The sequence below is a fragment of the Diabrotica undecimpunctata genome, chromosome 1 (genome assembly GCF_040954645.1).
Source record: "Diabrotica undecimpunctata isolate CICGRU chromosome 1, icDiaUnde3, whole genome shotgun sequence".
Taxonomy (NCBI): domain Eukaryota; kingdom Metazoa; phylum Arthropoda; class Insecta; order Coleoptera; family Chrysomelidae; genus Diabrotica; species Diabrotica undecimpunctata.
The window spans coordinates 13568681-13587651 of record NC_092803.1 but is presented as its reverse complement, the minus strand read 5'-3'; the positions used below and the strand labels follow the sequence as shown (position 1 = coordinate 13587651).

The 18971-nt window shown below is 32.2% G+C and overlaps 1 protein-coding gene across 2 annotated transcripts in view; it reads left to right on the top strand.

The window, feature by feature from the left end:
* Positions 1–18971, top strand: part of rk (G-protein coupled receptor rickets) — an 896029-nt gene that overhangs the window by 512889 nt on the left and 364169 nt on the right. For both annotated transcript variants that reach the window (XM_072536684.1, XM_072536673.1), the window contains exon 4: positions 17857–17928. In XM_072536684.1, the coding sequence (XP_072392785.1) occupies positions 17857–17928 (72 nt within the window). The remainder of the gene's footprint in view (positions 1–17856; positions 17929–18971) is intronic.

Genomic DNA, 18971 nt, shown 5'->3' with positions numbered 1-18971 from the left:
GGTATCCTCAGTTGTCTAATATTGTACAAGGTACTGTGTCTAAAATTTATGCACAATTCAGATAACTTGGACATGTCAATCCATTAAAAAGAAAACCGAACTTCATTGAAGATGAGGTGAAAGTGGATATTTTGTTAAGTGTCGCAGTCAAAATAATGTGAGTCACACAGCTGTCCTAAGGTGTCTCCATGAAAAAAAACTTCGTTCATATAAATTGACTTTTGTGCAGGAGCTAACAGAAAACGATCCAGATCGTAGAATGGATTTCTGCGAAAGAATGATGGATATAATTAACACAAATGAAATAGCTCTTGGCACCATTCTTTTTTCTGATGAATCAACATTTACATTGAAGGATCATTGGATACGTGAGACACGCAGTCAGTATCCTCAAAAGTTGAGTGGGTTATCTCAAGAACAAAGTGTATGCAACACAACCAACTAGCATTGAAGACCTCAAAGAAAGGATAACTACAGAAATACGAAATATTTAACCTCAAACTTTAAACAAAGTTCGGGACGAGTTTTATAGGAGACTGTGTTATTGCCAACAATAAGGTGGAGAACATTTTGAGCAATTATTTTAATGTAATCCAATCAATTACCTCGGGTATTCTATGAATTAATTGACTTGAAGAAAATTATACTTAATTTCAAAATTTCACCTTGTAATATTCATAATAGACCCTACATGATATAGTTCGTTGAAATCAGGTTGTTAAGGAGCTTTTAGAAACAGAAAAATATACTGGTTGTTTCATTTAAAATACAGATTATGGACTATGTCGGACTTGCGTGGATAACCTTGTAAATTCAAATTTATGTTTAAAAAGCGCACATTTAGATTTAAAAGTAAATTATCTCAGCGTTTTTTATTGTTTTCTAAAATAAGGATGATTTCTAATAATATTATGAACAACAGTAGTCTACTTTCTCCTAACATTGCAACTTCCACCACCCATTACTCTTCACTACCCTATTTCCAATATGTTACTGAAAAGCTTATTAAATTATACAAACAGAACAATATCCCGGTTAAGATTGCTATCAATAATGCTAAGACTGTCAGGAACTTGTTTTCTAAAATTTAAACACCTCTTTCCTTTTTGGAACAAGTGAATGTAGTATATCACATACCCTGTTCTGAATGTGATGCATGTTATATTGGTCAGAAGGGCCGTTCCCTTAAAGGACGCCTTACTTCACATCGTAGTGACATTAAACTTTCTAAACATACCTATGCCCTTGCACAACATGCAATCAACACCAAACATACTGTGAATTTTGATGATGTTAGAATTCTCTGTAGAGAACGTAACCTTAATAAGAGACAGTTTATGGAGATGTGTCATATTTTGAAACAACCTAATGCATTAAATAAGAGAACTGATATCAGCAATTTAAGAAAAATTTACCATGCACTAATACTACAAAATTGATTCTTCCGTATTCTACTTTTAATTATTGGTTTCTTCTTCAGTTTCTTTTATTATATCATAACCTTTATGTTGGCATCTACAAAAATTTTCCTTCAATCTCACCAGCTGATTGTCAGTTCTGACATTCCAGCTTTCAAATACTTCATTTTGCATGATATGGTCATGGCATAACAGTCAAGAACCCTAGCCGTGCCGTTGTTAATATAACATTTCAAAATTGACAAGTACATTTTTTAATAGATTTTATAATCAATTAATGTTGTCAAAAGTTAAATTAAAAAATTAATATAAAATTACTTAAATTGGGAATCTTCCGGAGTTCTGTGTTTCTGTGTTTTTTTTTGCTGATGTATTTATTAGATTAATTTTTAATGTTTGCCTTTTTGATGTTTTTTCACATTAATACCATTTTAACGCTACAGATCTTTTAAAGGTAAGATCATTTACTTAATTGTTTCTCATATTGATGTATCGCTTATAACACTCTTTTAGATGAACTGACGATGCTCATTAAACAGTGGGCGAAACGTCTTCATTAAATAGATAATGTAGCACAACTCATGTCTTTTTTATCTTCCAATTGACCGAAAACATCCCAATATATATATATATATATATATATATATATATATATATATATATATATATATATATATATATATTATTGTGATCTTCAAAGTCTTGGTGCGCCAAGCAATAATTAGCTAATTAATTTTTTTGATTAATTAAAATTATTTAAATGATATGATTATGACTCTATCACAATTTTTAATTCTTTTATCTCAGGGTTACATTCGTGCTTCAATATCTATGCTATTACATGTGAAAGGTAAGGTCCAGAGAATACCGGAATAATAAAAAACACATATGATCTAACACTATATATTGAAATAAAAATAATGAAATAATTCACACTCAAAAGTTTTCAATAAACAAATCTCATATAAGGATTCTCAAAATTTTGTTCTCCGTACGTGAACAATCACAATTTATGGTACAAACAATATTAATTGAAATCTCAAAATTCCGAACTATTCTAACTCTCCTAATCAAAATATTTATATCCTTTCTAAATTACGTGTAAAAATTGTGTTATCACTAAAAGAAAAACTGCAGAAAACAAAATATCTCTCTCTGATGATGAGTGGTCCAAATCCTTGTTCCTTGTAGACTATATTATCTCCTCTCAACCGCTCCCTATGTAATCAGCAATCTTACACAGATTGTTGCAAGTATATCGTCCTTAATGATCTCCTTCAAAAGCACAAATCATTCAAATTATGATAGCCTTTCTCCTCTCGATAAACTGAATCTCTCGTTGGCCCGAGTGAAAAATGACTCTTGGAATATCTTCTCTTTACGATAAACTGAATCTCTCGTTGGCCTGAACAGTGACTCTTGGAATATAAGTAGAGAAATATGACTTACAATATTTTGCTTCTTCAGCTTCTGGCAGATACACTAACTCCACAAAAACTCACTAACATTCAACACTACTGCTTGCTACATTTCAGGAACCGCCAGAGAACAATCACTGTTCCTCTTACAGATTTGGAAAACCAACTGATTATCTTTTTTCTCTCCTAAATCTAGCCAAACTCTCACTCCTACATACCTATCCCACCTTTTTCAATCTCCGCCAATCAAAACTCGTCACAATTCCCCCATTTTTTCATTTCGATAACAAACAAATTTTTACCTATAATTATAAATTTCCTAAAACTTATTTACAAATAATATTTTTCTATAATTCTTAAAAACTAACAAAAACCACTTTCTATAATCCCTTCTATTGTCTTTAATCACTGCATTAATGTATTTTGAAAAACCCCGTTCAATTGTCTGTGGCTTTCACTTAAACTTATGCGGGTCACTCAAGTATAACAAAGAAATAAATGCAAAGCTTACACTTTGTTTAGTACAGGTAATTCAAGAAATTAATAACTCTCCTTCTTCGAAATGTTTGTTGGATATTATCCTACTTATCTGAATTATTTTAATGTTATTGAATTTTGAAATATTTTTAAACAAACCAATATTTTTCTCGATTTTACATATCATAACAATATATATATATATATATATATATATATATATATATATATATATATATATATATATATAGTATGTTTGTTAGCAATATACGCAAATAGCAAATAGCGGTAGTTATCTCAGGTCATTCCATAAGATTCGTTTAAGAAAACTGGCTAATTAAGTAAATTAGAAGACTCTATCTCCCGAAGACAATAACCCTAAGGATCCAACCTATCGTTTTGATAAATCTCAACAATATCCCTAAACACAAGCTAGATACGTGATTCAATTACCCCTTGATCCGTCCTCCAACGTTTCCGTGATAAAATTTTCAAAAAGGAGAATTTACATACAAGCCATTCACATCCTATTAGGTTCGGGAAGATTGCATCGGATGCTGTCAGAATTCACCTATATATAGCGCATGATAGCTTCTAAATGCAGGTCATAGTTTGGCCCGTTTACGTGGAGGAGGAGCGATAACAGAATCACAGTGTTTCATATCTCTACGAGGGTTGCACACACAATCGATTCAAATCATGTTTCAAGTAAAAAAGAAAATATTACTTACTATCCATGCCATTGTTGTTATTATCAATAATTAAAAATCAGAATAAACTTAAAAAATGAGCAACAATTAGTGTCCGTTTTCGTTCTTTTTATTGACTAAAAAGAAGCGTCTCTTTAAAGTAAAAATTAAGGTTTTTAAAAAATCATCAAAATAGTTAAACTACACATTTAATGGTAAATCATACATCTGGATAGTATAGTGGGAACCTTAATGTCATTTACGTTATTTCTAGGAACAAAATCATTACTAAATTTTACATATTTCGGTTTATATAGTTTTAGAATAACATATATTGTCATTAATTTGGCAAATATATTAAAACAAAATAAAAAGCATTTACACAGCGACTGCCTGAAAACTTACCTCGGTCAAACTAGTAGAACTTTTATCAAACGTATAGTAGAACATAAAAGGGCTTTCAATAATAGAAAAACAGATTCTACATATGCACTTTACCTTCTAGATCATAATCATTGTTTAATGCCGAATTTCAAATTTTTTACATCCAAAATAAAGGCCTTAAGCAATCTTTTTTCGATTCTATGGAAATCAACAAATTAAAAAATACAGACATAATTCTGAATGACCTACTTAAGGCAAATGATTATCTCTCGTCCTGAACCTATTCAGTTAAAGACTATAAAGTGTAAACACATACCAAAAATAGATCACTTGAGAAAGGCACTCTGCCGAAACGGTTGTGGCGATAAGATATTATAATAAATTTTGTAGAAGTTTTGAAAGCAAAATTTCAGTGGTTTATTTTATTGTCACATAAAACGAATTTCCATCAAGTAACGAATCGGTCGAATCCATCACTTACATACAGGTCTGGTCTAATCATGTTAGCTGGAAAAGGAATAGTTATAGCTTTTACCTAATCTTCCATTTTTCTCTTTGTTGATGCAGATGTTGGTGCCTTATTTTCATGATAATATGGTTAGGTGCATCATTTATCAGAAAGACACTGTTGGTAGGTAAAATATTTAACAATTTTTCTTCTAACCACTTTTGGTAGTTGTTAAATACATATTATAATAGTAATTACCCGATTTTGTTTGGAACTTTCATCTCACATAAGATCTACCGACACAATATATTTTGTTTATAATAGCATAACCGGCGCACTCACAGTAAACGTTGGCTCTTGGTGACGAATTTTTAAGCCTACTGTTTATTTCATCAGTCTATTTGAAAATAGTCGAAATCTGGGAGAGAAAAAATATTAGAAAAATCCTGTAAGAAAATATATATATTTTCCAGTACACTTTGTCTGGGTATTGGTGTTTCTGCTTTTGCCATACAGATTGGGCGACAATTGTTTTAATTCTACTTATTTTCCTAATGTAATTATGCAAAATTATAATTATATTTTTTTTATAAATGGTCGAAACTGCAACATTTTGAACTCTAAATAAATTTACAATTTTACTTTTTGTAATTATATTTATTTTTAATTTTCTTAATAGATCAAAACTCTTCTTGGGCTAGCTCAAATTGAAGAGTGGGTATTTTGCTAGTATAACATAGCCACAGTAATCCTTTTAGCTTTTTTTCTTCAATTTGTAATGGTGCATCATACTCTTTCGGTGGAAATTTGATGGTAGTCGAAGGCCGTCCCCTGCATTTTCGATTTAATTTTATATCACAACTTTTAAAACCATCATCGAATTTGTATTTAAACATAGAATTTTGGTGGTCATACCTAAATTTCATTTCTCGTGTTTTGCCAACTTTTATTGATTTTATTTTTCAATTCTCCGTTGTCAACTTTTTAATTCTCCGTATCAGTCAGTTGTTTAAAGTTAAAAAATTATCATTTCCGTAAATTTTCCGGATATTTCCGTAACAACATTAACTCTCCCTGTAGTTTAGCCATTCTGATTAATGTGACCCACAGTTCTGGTACATATACAACCCATCGTTCTAAATGTGGCCTTTTTCCAGAAATTTGTAAGCAACATCAATGAGAAAATTCGCAGCAGCAAAAGCAAACATCAAAAACACAAAGCGATTCCTATTTTGTCCACCACAGTTGTCTGAGTAGAATATTATCATTTTAACACTATGTTTTGCTTTGAGATATAAACATTTCCACGAGATATAAACTGGTAATTTCATTTAGACCTCTTTTAACCACCTGCTCATACCAGACATAGCAGTAACCCTGATTATTTCCAACTCATAAACTGTAAAGTTATATGTAGAGTATTTCCTTTTGTAGTAAAAATCAGACGAGACTTACGAATCATTATCAATCTGTATTGGAATCAAAAGGCCAATATAAAGATAGAAGAACAAAAGTCCGAAAATATAGATATAAAGAGAAGAGTAAGACAGGGCTGTGTTCTGTCACCATTTCTGTTTAACGTGTACAGTGAAGCCATATTCCAGGAAGCGATAGCGGATCTGGGTGATGGAATCTCTGTAAACGGAAGAATAGTAAATAACATAAGATTCGCTGATGACACCGTTATAATGGCAGACACCCTGGAATCGCTACAAGAATTGGTAAATAAAATTAACGATTATTGCATTAGATACGGACTAAAAATAAATAAATAAATAAAATAAATAAATAACGAGAAAAACTAAATTTATGATTGTCTCAAAAACGCAACATGGAAATGAAAAATTAATGATAGAGCAAACTCAAATAGAAAAAGTAGAGACATATAAATATCTGGGAACCTGGGTTGATGACAAAAATGACTAAAGCAGAGAAATCAAAGTCCGAATTGAAACTGCAAGGCAAGTATTTGTGAAAATGAAGACAATGCTTACCAACACAGACCTTCAGTTGCATCTCAGATTGAGGGCTCTAAGATGTTACATATTTTACTATACGGAATAGAAGCTTGGACATTGAAGAAACAACACATAAGAAAAATAGAAACGTTCGAAATGTGGTGTTACAGAAGAATATTAAAAATTCCGTGGGTTTAAAGGATTACCAATGCTGAGGTACTACGACGTCTAAATATGGAGTTAGAAATTATGAACAGCATAAAAAGAAGAAAACTAGAATATTTGGGTCACATAACCAGAGGAGAAAAATATGAGCTGCTGAGAATTATTATGCAAGGAAGGATCCAAGGAAGAAGAAGCATAGGAAGAAGACGCATCTCCTGGCTGAAAAACCTTAGAAAATGGTTTAACTGTAGTTCACTACAACTTTTCAGAGCAGCAGCCAACAAAGTGACCATAGCCGTTATGATATCCAACCTCCGATAGGAGATGGAACTTTAAGAAGAAGAAGTAAAAATCACTTACGTTAGACAAAGGTATAGCTAAAACCTTTTGAAAATCAAATCAAGCCACACGCAAGCTCTTATCATTAAGTACAAGCTGTTTGTCTATGTCTTTGAAGTTTCTGACAACTTCTTTGATTTTTTATATGGGACTCGTTTTTTTTTGAGCAATATTGCTTTTTAGCATCTACAGTCATATTAAAAACAGAATAAAGAGTACATTGGTGCAACTTTGCAAAAACAAGTCTTCACGGTTATCGATAAACTGAGTGCTTTGTGTCGTAATTTGAAATCTCCCAGTGCGCACAGCATTTTCACATCTATTTGGATTCTGCTTCTACTCTAATGTTGTTTATATATTCATAAAATCTAAATTCGGTTACTTATAAAACTCGTATACCGTCATCGAGTCATCGAATTTTCCAGTGCCTTGTTCAGATTTCTTTCCTTGGTTTATCTTAAAACCGACTGTATCTTATCATGGTCCGGTATTGTTTCTGTTTTAGAAATGTCTTAATGGGGTCCAAATCGAAAAGCGAGAAACCTTGTATATCCCTTTGAATGTTTTCATATATTTTATCAGTCTTTATCATGTTAAAGATATTATCATGTATTTGTCTAATAAAAAAATTTATTTAAACTTGATGAATGACGAAATTCTATGTCATACAAAAATTCAATCTGCTTACTGGACAAATTTTGAGAAAAACTGTGATAAGTGTCTTACCACCCGGCTTTTTAACGTAAGAGATAGAAAACACAGTTACCTTGTGAAATAAAAAGAGATGAAGCTCGTAGAGGTGGCAAACAAACGATAGAAACCTATAATTTACATTACATTACATTACCACTATCGATAGTCTCACACCTTTAGACGTTAGCTTCGAGCTAAATCACCTCGGTCATAATTACTATGTGTAACGTCGTATGTGTGACGTATTTCCATTTTTTAATTTCGCATAAAGTACAAACTGATTGACCACAATAAAGCAAAAATGTGAATAAAATAATTTAATTAATAATGATTATTTAATTTAAAGTTTTAAATTATTAACCAAGAATACTTTCTACTAATCTTTCTTCTAATTATATGATTTGAGGACTTTCATACACTCTTGTCACGGAATAATTATCAATCCTTCGTAGATTAGTGGTAAGTATTCGACACTACGACACAGACATAGCAGACGATTAGAGTTCAAAACCCACATATAGTTTTTTTTTAATAATTTGAAATTATGCAGAGATCGTTTTGCTTTGTATCACTAAACATTTATGTCAGCCGTTACTAGTATCAAAGAATATAGACGCTAAGCGTCTATATTCTCTGCTAGTATTAGAAGTGTTTAAAGTTAAACATAAATATCTTATTGAAAAAACAGTATCGTCGTACTTTCGAAAATAAAGTAAAAATTCTTGAAAATTAAAAGAACGTTTAAAGAATGTTTAAATAACTAAAAATTCTACAACAATAAAAAAAATATTGTAAATAAATATATTTACAATATGTTTAAATAAGCTTTCATTAGCAGCATAAAAATAACCCAAACTGTCACTAAAGAACTATAAAAGTTTGATGGATCAGAGTTCAAGGCACGATGTTCTCACGCAGGCGCTCAGGGTTCGAATCTCACATGAAGGTTTTACTTTTTTAAAAATTTGAAATTATGCAGATATTATATCGTTTTGCTTTAAATCACTAAACATTTATTTCAGTCTTTATTAGAAGTGTTTATAGTAAAACATGAAAATCTTATTGAAAAAACAATGTCGTACTTTCGAAAATAAAGTAAAATTCTTCAAACATAAAAGAACGTTCTAAATAAATGTACTTCCAAAAATATTTAAATAGGTAGAAATTCTATAAAAATAAAAAAAATTATTCTAATGAAATGTATTTACAATAAATGTTCGAATAAGCCTCCATTAGCAGCAGAACAATAACCCAATTTATTATAAAACTTTCGTCTAACATTAGTTAATGTTTCTGGACTAATACCTCTCATTGAATCAGACATCTTTTCTCTTAATTCTTGGAGAGAATTAGGCCTATCGTCTTCAACTCCATATAGCTTGGACTTGATATATCTCCACATAAAAAAATCACAAGGTGCAAGATCAGGTGATCTTGCAAGCCAAAAAATATCTCCGTGGCCACTAATCAATCGATTAGGAAAAGTCGCACTGAGATATTCACTGACGATGCGAGAATTATGTGCGGGACAACCATCGTGTTAAAACCATATGGAATCGAATATTGATCGTGCTGGAGCCAGCCTATTTGGAAACATATTTACAAATTGTTGTCTAATCATGTTGTATGATAATCCATTCACATGCCAGACAACAATTTGCACTTTTTCCTCGACCGTTAAAACCATTTTCACGAATTGTTTTTTCAATAAAAATTTCTGTTTACCGTGCAAAAACACTTCTGTATGATATTTTCTATTATTTTTTGACTGAGTAAAACAAAAATTTTATTCTTGGGGTGAATTGAACCTCAATCTTCTTTTCACTAGACCACGTCTCTAACTATTACACCAATTCCACATACAATATTTGTTTTTGGACAGAACATACCTACATTTAGTTCATTCAAATATTTCAGTTGAGTTATTTTTATTATTAAATAAACTTAAAGATTTATGATTTACAATCGCTAATAATTAATGTTTTTTACCGTAATATATCTTAATTTATTCAATCATTTATTCTAACATCAGAAATTACTAAAATAAAATATTTTCGAGGTCATCCGTATAATTATGACTGAAGTCAAATAGCCAAGTCTAAGAACTAGCTTTATCTCGTACTATCTCACAAGTTAATCTGTCTTCTATCCTCTCCGCTATTTTGCCGGGTGGTAAGACACTCATCACTGTATAGCAAATCTTATCTACAAAAGAAATCACCTCGTCCACAGTTTTGGAAACGGATTGTTAATCCGAATGATAAAATAATTTTCAGTACAGTAACAATCTCTAACATGCTTATTATAAACATTTGCCATTATTGTTGTACATCTCATTATTCTTTGTCCTTACGTCCATATTATTAATTCTTCAGAATATTCATCGGACGACCCCTGTACTTCGTGTCTCCTGCCTTGAAGCCATTCCCTTCATTTTGATCTGGTTATTTATTATGATAAGCGCAGTGGATGCTCTGGTTTTACTAGGTTCAAGCCTTTATGAATTTTAGATTTATATGGATGAGAGTGTACACAGGATGCAAGTAATATCGAGATTATAAATAGGATAGTTGGCGGAAGACGCGACAATGTTTTTAATTTAAGGATTCGAGACCAAGACCGGGACAATGGAGGAAGGAAAAATTTAAATGATAAATTCTGATAGTGCGCTTTCGGAGTTTAATATAGATATATGTCACAATTTAATGGAATTTATGAGTTTTGTGGATAAATACGGCGTCTTTATATTTAGAATGTAATAACAGCATGGAGATTCAAGTTGGCAATAAGATACTTCCAGTTAATGTCTTTTGAGTTTTATAAACTGCAAAATAGAAATTTTTAGTACAAGTAAAATATAGTGTACGCCAGCCGGCATGTAAACAATCGCCATTAAAATTTCGATAGCTAAGAATTCGTGCATCTCATCTATACTTGTTTCTTCACATTTGTGAAGTGTTTGTGTCGAATACAAGTTAGTTTGTTCTACGATTAATTTAACAAGATCTGGACTAAAAAAGGTTTTAAAATATTGCGAAGGTGTTTTTATATTTTGGGATTTTGTAAAATCATTAATTTATTGTTGTTACTCATATTCAAAATCATTAGTCGTCCATTTGAATGAAGGCTTATCTTTTTTTCTCTTCTGCTTTATTAAAGAATTTGCTTGTTTTTGGACTACTGGAGAAAATTGCGGCACTACTGAGGGAGTAGCTGCTGCTAGTCTTCGTTTAGTGGCTGAAACAGCTAATATTTCTACAGCTTCTTCTATATCTTCCTTAGAAGTTATATTTTCTTTAACATCATCTGGGACTTCTGTGAATTCTTTCAAAAATACGAAAAATACGAGATGATACCTCTTGTTCGTTATCACTACTACTTTCTGACTCGCTTTTAGCACCAACTGTAGGCAAAGGGGCCATTATTTTATCAATTATTCTCCTTTTTTAGTCTGAAAAAAAAGTTAATGTCAAATAAGCTATATTTTGCGGTGTACACTATACAATACAAAAAGTTTTTATTCGATTTGCTGAAAAAATATTTACAATACACTAAAAATTTGTTTATACGTAAACAGTATATTGCTTCAAAAATCTCAAAAAATTAGCAGTGTATAATAAAAAATAATCAACTGATAACACTTACGCCGGCTCCACACATGGGGGCCAACGTTGGTCCCAACAACGCTCGTCCAATGTGTGTACCGACAAAACTATGTTGGGCCCAATGTTGGCGCCAACGTTTTTATGACTAGCTCCAGCGTTGGGAGTTTTCCGTGGACTGTCAGTTTTTTCGTACACATCAAAGGGATTGGCGCCACGGACTGATATCGCCGCAATACTTAACCCAATGTGTAGATGCCTCACCGAACAGTTGACCCAAAGTTGGCTCCAACATTGGCGCCAACGTGGGATCCTATGTGTGAAGCCGGCCTTACCACTTGTTGGTTTCAACAACACGCTTGCTCAGCCATTTTGTCGAGACTGTATCCATACCATCATCATCATTATCTTTGGCTCGACAATCCTCTGTAGGTCTTCAAAAATCTTCCGATTTTTAATATTCGTAAGTCGGTTTTAACTCCATCTAACCACCTAATTCGCGGTCGGCCTTTGCTTCTTCTTCCTACAGGTGTTTCTGTGGTTAGCTTTTTAGCAATCGTATTTTCTGGCATTCGTATTATGTGTCCAGCCCATCTAAGTCGCTGTGTTTTAATGAACGTTATGACATCTGGCTCATCATGGACTGTATCCATTCCGTCAGAACTAAATGCGCGAAATTAAGAATTTTCGGGCCAATTTCCAGTCGGCTACATACGGTCGGCTATATACTCAACTATACAGTGCCAAGAACTGGATTTCAAATACTTTGATTCTTCTTCTTTAAGTTCTATCTTCTATCGAAGGTTGGAAATCATCATGGCTATGCGGACTCTGTTGACTGCCGCTCTAAAAAGTTCTGCACTACTGCATTCAAACCATTCCCTTAAGTTCTTAAGCTAGGATAATCTTCGTCTTCCCACATTTCGCTTACGCATGCGTATTTTTGCCCTCTCATCTAATGTCTTAAGTTCTCAAGTTTTTGTCTTTTGATAGTTAATATTATTTCCACCTCATTTCCTATCCTTCTAGTTACTTTCACGTTTGACATTCTTTGAATCCATGATATTCGTAGGATTCTTCTGTAACACCAAAATTCAAAGGCGGCCAACACGTAACATCGAAGTAACCAACTCCTTTCATACATATATGAAAATAAAAATATACATTTTCATCAAAATATTGATTCAATCCTTCATTGTTAGTAAGTTGTTATTACTTCTGTTTCTCTTTCTGATATGTCTTACCTATCGAATTACATATGTAATGATTGTGCAGATTGACTCCCAAATAAATTTGTAACGGCGAATGCGTGTATAGAAGTGTAACTTCCGCCGGCAGTCCCACTGGACTGCCACACCCGTTTTTTTTTGTGTAAATTAAAGCTATCATACTTTTTAGCCAGATCTTCTATATCCTTGCATCTGTCGGAGAGCCACCTCTCTTTTGTCTCTCGAATTTTCTTTCTCATGTTTCTCTGAATTTCTTTGTATTTATTCAGGTCTTTTGCTTAATGTTTTCTTCGTTCTTCCATAAGTTCAAGAAGTTCTACTGTAATCCAAGGTTTTGTTTTTTCTCCACGTGGTTTGAGGGTTTCTTTTCCAACTGACACAAGGGCATGTTGAATTTTTCTCCATTGTTGGTCAATAGTTAGAGTTTTCGCATTATCTTCTTTGACTTTCCTTAAGTTCTCGTTTATTTTAAATTTCGTTTCCGCATATGTGTTGTCTTGTTTTAGACGTTTTATATCCATGATTTTCTTGGTGCTACGGCTGTTGACCTTCTTTAGTTTCACTCTCATCGACAAAACAACCGGGTTGTGATCGGATACTTTGATTGTCAGATAAGTTAAGGGTTAATTTTATTTTGTTATTTATTTGAATATATATATATATATATATATATATATATATATATATATATATATATATATATATATATATATATATACATATATATTTCGATTAAAGTTGTGTTTTACTGCGTCTGGTGTCTATGGCTGCCTGTCATAGGGTAGCCATACTTAATTTATTCGTTATACTAGGTATTCTACTTTTAATTTTGTGCTTTTGTTTTAATAATACAAATTCTATTTGCTATTTCGTAAAATTCAATGATTTTCATCTCACCGGTATCTTAAAGATTTTTATAGTAAGTTCCTTATGTTTCCAACTGTACTCCTTGTGTTTAGAGATACTCGTTTACTTTATGTCTCCTGATATGGATCATGTTTACGTTATTTGTTGTACTTGGAATAGATCACAGTTCCTGCTTATTTTATTATATAGGTCTAAAATATTTTAATAAATTTAAACTATTTTTGCTTAGTTTAGTTCTACTTTTATTTAACGACGTTGACAACACTGTATACTACTAAATACCTAGTCACTTCCCATTATAGCGTGACAATTTTCCTACTAATTGATATGTACCAAAATCCGGTGAATAGTCCGGACAGAAATCGTGTCACTAAACCATCCGCCTAATCGATGTACATCCCCAATTTATTGCATGGCCCTAATTCCCTATTTACACTGCCCTGCTCGTTTCGTACCGAATTAGATAGATTTAGAGAAAATCTGAATAATACAGAGGCCATGATTAAGCAATTCTATGAATTCACACTATCGTTTATCCTTAAATGGCCTTCCCGACCATTAGGATTAAATTAAGAGAGAAAATGTTACCCAATAAATGGTTAAACTTTTAGCGGACTCCTCTAAAATTGCTAAGAGAAACGAATTAAATCACAATGAATTTGTCAGTATAAACAAGATTTTTTTTATTTTATACTTATGGGTAACTTATTTTGTTATAATACTTTTATTTGTTTTAAATAAATACGGATATCTTTTTATTATTTATTTTTAAATCAAATATTAAAAAGATCCTCTTTTACGTTTAAAAACACCAGAATATACTCGTATCAACAACAATAGCCAAACACATAAAAAACAAAGGAATAAGACCAGCTTTTAGAGCAAACAACAACTTAAGCAAATGCAGTACAATAGAGCCAAACGAAAAAGCAATAAAACAGTGGTGTATACCAACTTACATTTGGTGATTGCCCAAAAACTTACATCGGTCAAACTGGTAGAATATTTAACTACATCGGTCAAACTGGTAGAATATTTAACAAACGTACAGCAGAACACAAAAGAGCTTTTAATAACAGATTCTACGTACTCACCCCACCTTCTAGACCATAATCATTCTGTTAATGGCTAATTTAAAATTCCCCATATTTTTATTATCCACACCAATTAGTTATACCTTTTAATATTATTATTGTAGTTTTTTTTTTATTATTAAAAATAGTTAACAAAAGGCCTTTCATAAACAAAAGTCGAATTTTACGGGGAAATTTTAGATTTATAGATGAATGTTTATTTATAATTAATATCACTTTACTAAAACAGTTCTAAGACAATACAATTAGCTAAAATTAATTGCCATTTTGTACATTTTTGCTCATTTTATGCTTGCAACCGTAGACCATTGGGCAAGCTCATTGGAAAACCACTTGTGTTCTTGAGGGACGTACTGCAAAAGTTTCTTCAGGTCATTAATTTTCTCTTGATGAATTGGTACCTTTGCTTTATGAGGGTTTTTTGCTAAAGACGAAGAGGGAGATGGTTCAGCAATACACAGGGGGTTAGATAATAATTTGAAGGTTTTCTTGATGTTGAGATATTTTTCGCATAATATTAATAAGTCCATGTTTTTTGTCCAGGTGTGTTTATTTTCTAAAATTTATTTTTAAAATTTTAAATCAGTAGTCATTTCCTATTTCAGAAGCCAACGAGTGAACATCAGGCTTCTACTAATAGTATTTTTAATAAAAACTTGTTAGTTTAATGTGATTGTTTATCAAGTAAATATTGGTAAGTCGATACCACTTAAATACTTTCGACAAATAAAATTAGGCCAGTCGTTTCTGGCAATACTTAACATTTTGGCATCCAAAATATTAAAATCAAATTATGGCATCATCATCACAAACAGCTCAACCTAGCTTCGCTGCACTTACCAAAATCACACAGAAAAAATCTATAATAGCAACATCATGTCCCAGTAGAACTCAAGCCATTGTTATGAACGCTATCCCAGATGTAGTGCTTTTTGATTACATAAAGGCAATCGGCGAAATTGTTACCCCTAAAGAAATAACCTTTGCTTCACGTATTTCTAACCGGCGTATATGCATCTAACTTTCTTCCGTAACTGTAGTAGGTAATCTTAGTATATCTAATAAGATTTGATAGCAACTATCTTTGATATATAAGGCCCATTTGATACCATCTCAAGAAATGCAATTCTTGACAAACTTTTTGAATGTAACCTTAGTGGCAACATATACGCATTTATCAAAAACTTCTTAACATCTATGTCAATAACTATGTTTCTGTCAATAACATTCTTTCTTCTCCACACATCCAACATGATGGAGTTCTTCAAGGTTCAGTTTTAAGCACATCCTTATTCATTCTTTCGATTAGCAAGTTAAGTGAAAAATTAGGAGTAAATGACCTACAAAACAAAGTAGCTTCTCTAGGACTTACCCTCTCCCACTCTAAATCCAAAGTAATTAAATTTAAGAGAAGAATGAGTTCTTTTGATCCTGAAATCATTATCAACAACTTCAAATTACCGGTTGTTGATAAATGCAAAATATTAGGGCTGATATTTGATTCAAGATTAACCTGGAAACAACACATACAGGAACTTAAAGAAGTTTGCCTAAAAAGGTTAAATATAATCAAAACACTCTCACATTATCATTGGGGCGCGGAAGAAACTACGTTACTGAAAGTTTACAGATCACTTATCCACTCCAAGCTCGACGATGGATGTTTTGTCTATATGTCTCTTACCAAATCAATCTTAAATTCACTAAATACTGTCTTTACTGTGAAGCTAATGAACCTCCTCTATGGCTTAGGCGAGAAAACCTTTTCTCCTATGCTGCTGCAATTTCTTCCAATGCGTCCAATCCAGTATATCATTTAATAACATCATCACACCATCCCATAACAACCCTTCATGTAACTTAAATATAAATCCTATTCCTAGTCTTTTACAACCGTTACTAAAAGATATAAATTTGTCTGAAACCAGAACTCTACCATTTTCCAATAATCCTTATTGGACCAATATACTCCCACATCATGATATTTCCCTCACCAAGTTTAACAAGGAAAATACCAGTTTTAGTACATTAAGAATTCTCTTTCTAGAACTTATAAAAAAATATATAACATAGTTCTTTACACTGACGCGTCAAAGACTGAAAGTGGTGTTGGATATTCTGTAACCACTGTACAACAGCCTATCGAACTATCTAAAATTTCTCCTTGGTGTAGCATCCACACTGGTGAACTACTAGCTATCTCACATGCTTTGAAATATGCCCAACAATATCCAAATACACACATAGCCATATGCTCTGATTCACTTTCCTCTATACACTCCATTAATGCTATATCCACCAACCATCCTATCGTCCAAGAAATTCATGACACATATCAGCTACTTATAAATCAAAATATAACTATCACTCTGATATGGGTACCATCCCATGTTGGTATTAGTGGTAACGAAAAAGCTGATTGCCTTGCCAAAAAAGCCGCATCATTCACGGACGCCATTATGAATATACAAATTTGCAACGATCTCAAAGCTAGACTGAAGAAGCTGAATCTATCTACCTGGCAGATTCACTGAAATAATGTTACTTCAGCGCTGCATAAAATTAAAGCCTCAGTGAACCTTCTTACCTTTCCAAGTTTATTTCAAAAAAATATGGCAATCATACGGAGATTGCGGATAGGACATACCCGTCTAACTCATGGCTACTTGATGACATCATCTCCACAACCAAAATGTCAGCACTGCAATACGACTCTCCGAATCAGGCATATACTTATCGAGTGCCCTTTTTATGCCAAAATACGCCAACAGCTCGATATCAGTACTAACTTCAAAGAGGTCCTAAACAGCACAGACCAAATCAACAAGGTTATCAAATTCCTCGAGAAAAGTCAACTGCTCAACAAAATATAAATGTTATATTATAAGTTTTTATTATTTTCTCTTTATGTTAAATGTTAACTACATTATTTTGTTATTAATATGATATTACCATGTAAATCGTAACTCGTGCTAATGACCATAGATGTCACATGCACGTTAATTTAAATAAAAAAAAATCAGTAATTTTAAAAATCAATTATTATATTATAGTAACGTTTGCTTTTATTTTCAGGCTTTTGCAAGGTTGTGGTCTGAAAATGATACCTAGTGATTCCCTAAAACCTCTTGTGAAACTCCAAACAATGTAAGTATTGCAATTGTACATTAGTCCTTGTTAAATTAAGAAATATACTAAATATATAATTTTTTGTAAAAACTATAATGGCTTCGAAATTTTAAAATTAATATGTATCTGTATGTATTGGATACTCTAAGATATATACACTTTTATGTTTTATTATCATTAGAAAAACATCAACACATCAATTCTCAGTAGTAATATCCTTAGGACATTGATAAAAGACGAGATAATTTCATGTCAATCGAAAGCTCGTTCCTTGGTAACAGCACGAAGCCGAAGGCTAAGTACTGTTACCCAGCAACGAGCTTGAGAAATTTGTCATGAAATTATGAGGCATTCATCAATGTCCGAGGGATATTCGGCGGATAATTTTTCGAAAAAAAAAAATCATAACTCAACATAACGAAACATTTATTTATTAAAAGTACAGTTAGTGAAAGTACAATTATTAAAATTTAAGTTAACATTAGATTCGTTGCTGTTCTCTACTATAGAAGATCTATTACCACGCATAATATTTATAATCTTGTTGTGGTGTTTTTGATCGAGATTCAAGAATGGTTTTATAGAATTCTGATTGCCATGACCAGTAATTTTTAGCAATTCTAGTTCTTCTACACCACTTTTTGCTAATTCGCTAACAGCAGTTGATCTATTCGAGTCATTTGTTATCTTTTTCTCCTTTACATTCAAGCCAATTGCTTCAGCAGAAGATTTAGCCCATCCATTCATTGTATTTCTTCCAACAGGTACATTATCGTACCATTTGTCAGTTTCATTTTTCCAGTGTCGATTTGGTTTTAAGAACAGTCGTGGTGAGGTAATATTGTCGCCTCGTTTTGATATCAGTTTATGAAAAAGACGTACAGGGTATCTTTGTCTCTCACTATTGATAACCAACCATTTACTACTTGCACAGCTTTTAGAACCACCTTGGCACGTTTTACTGAATACCGGATTGTATTCAATGCGATTTGTTGGAGTGTCATCGTTATTTTTCTCGATTTGAAAAAAATCGTGACATTTCTTCTTCTTCTTTTGTTGCT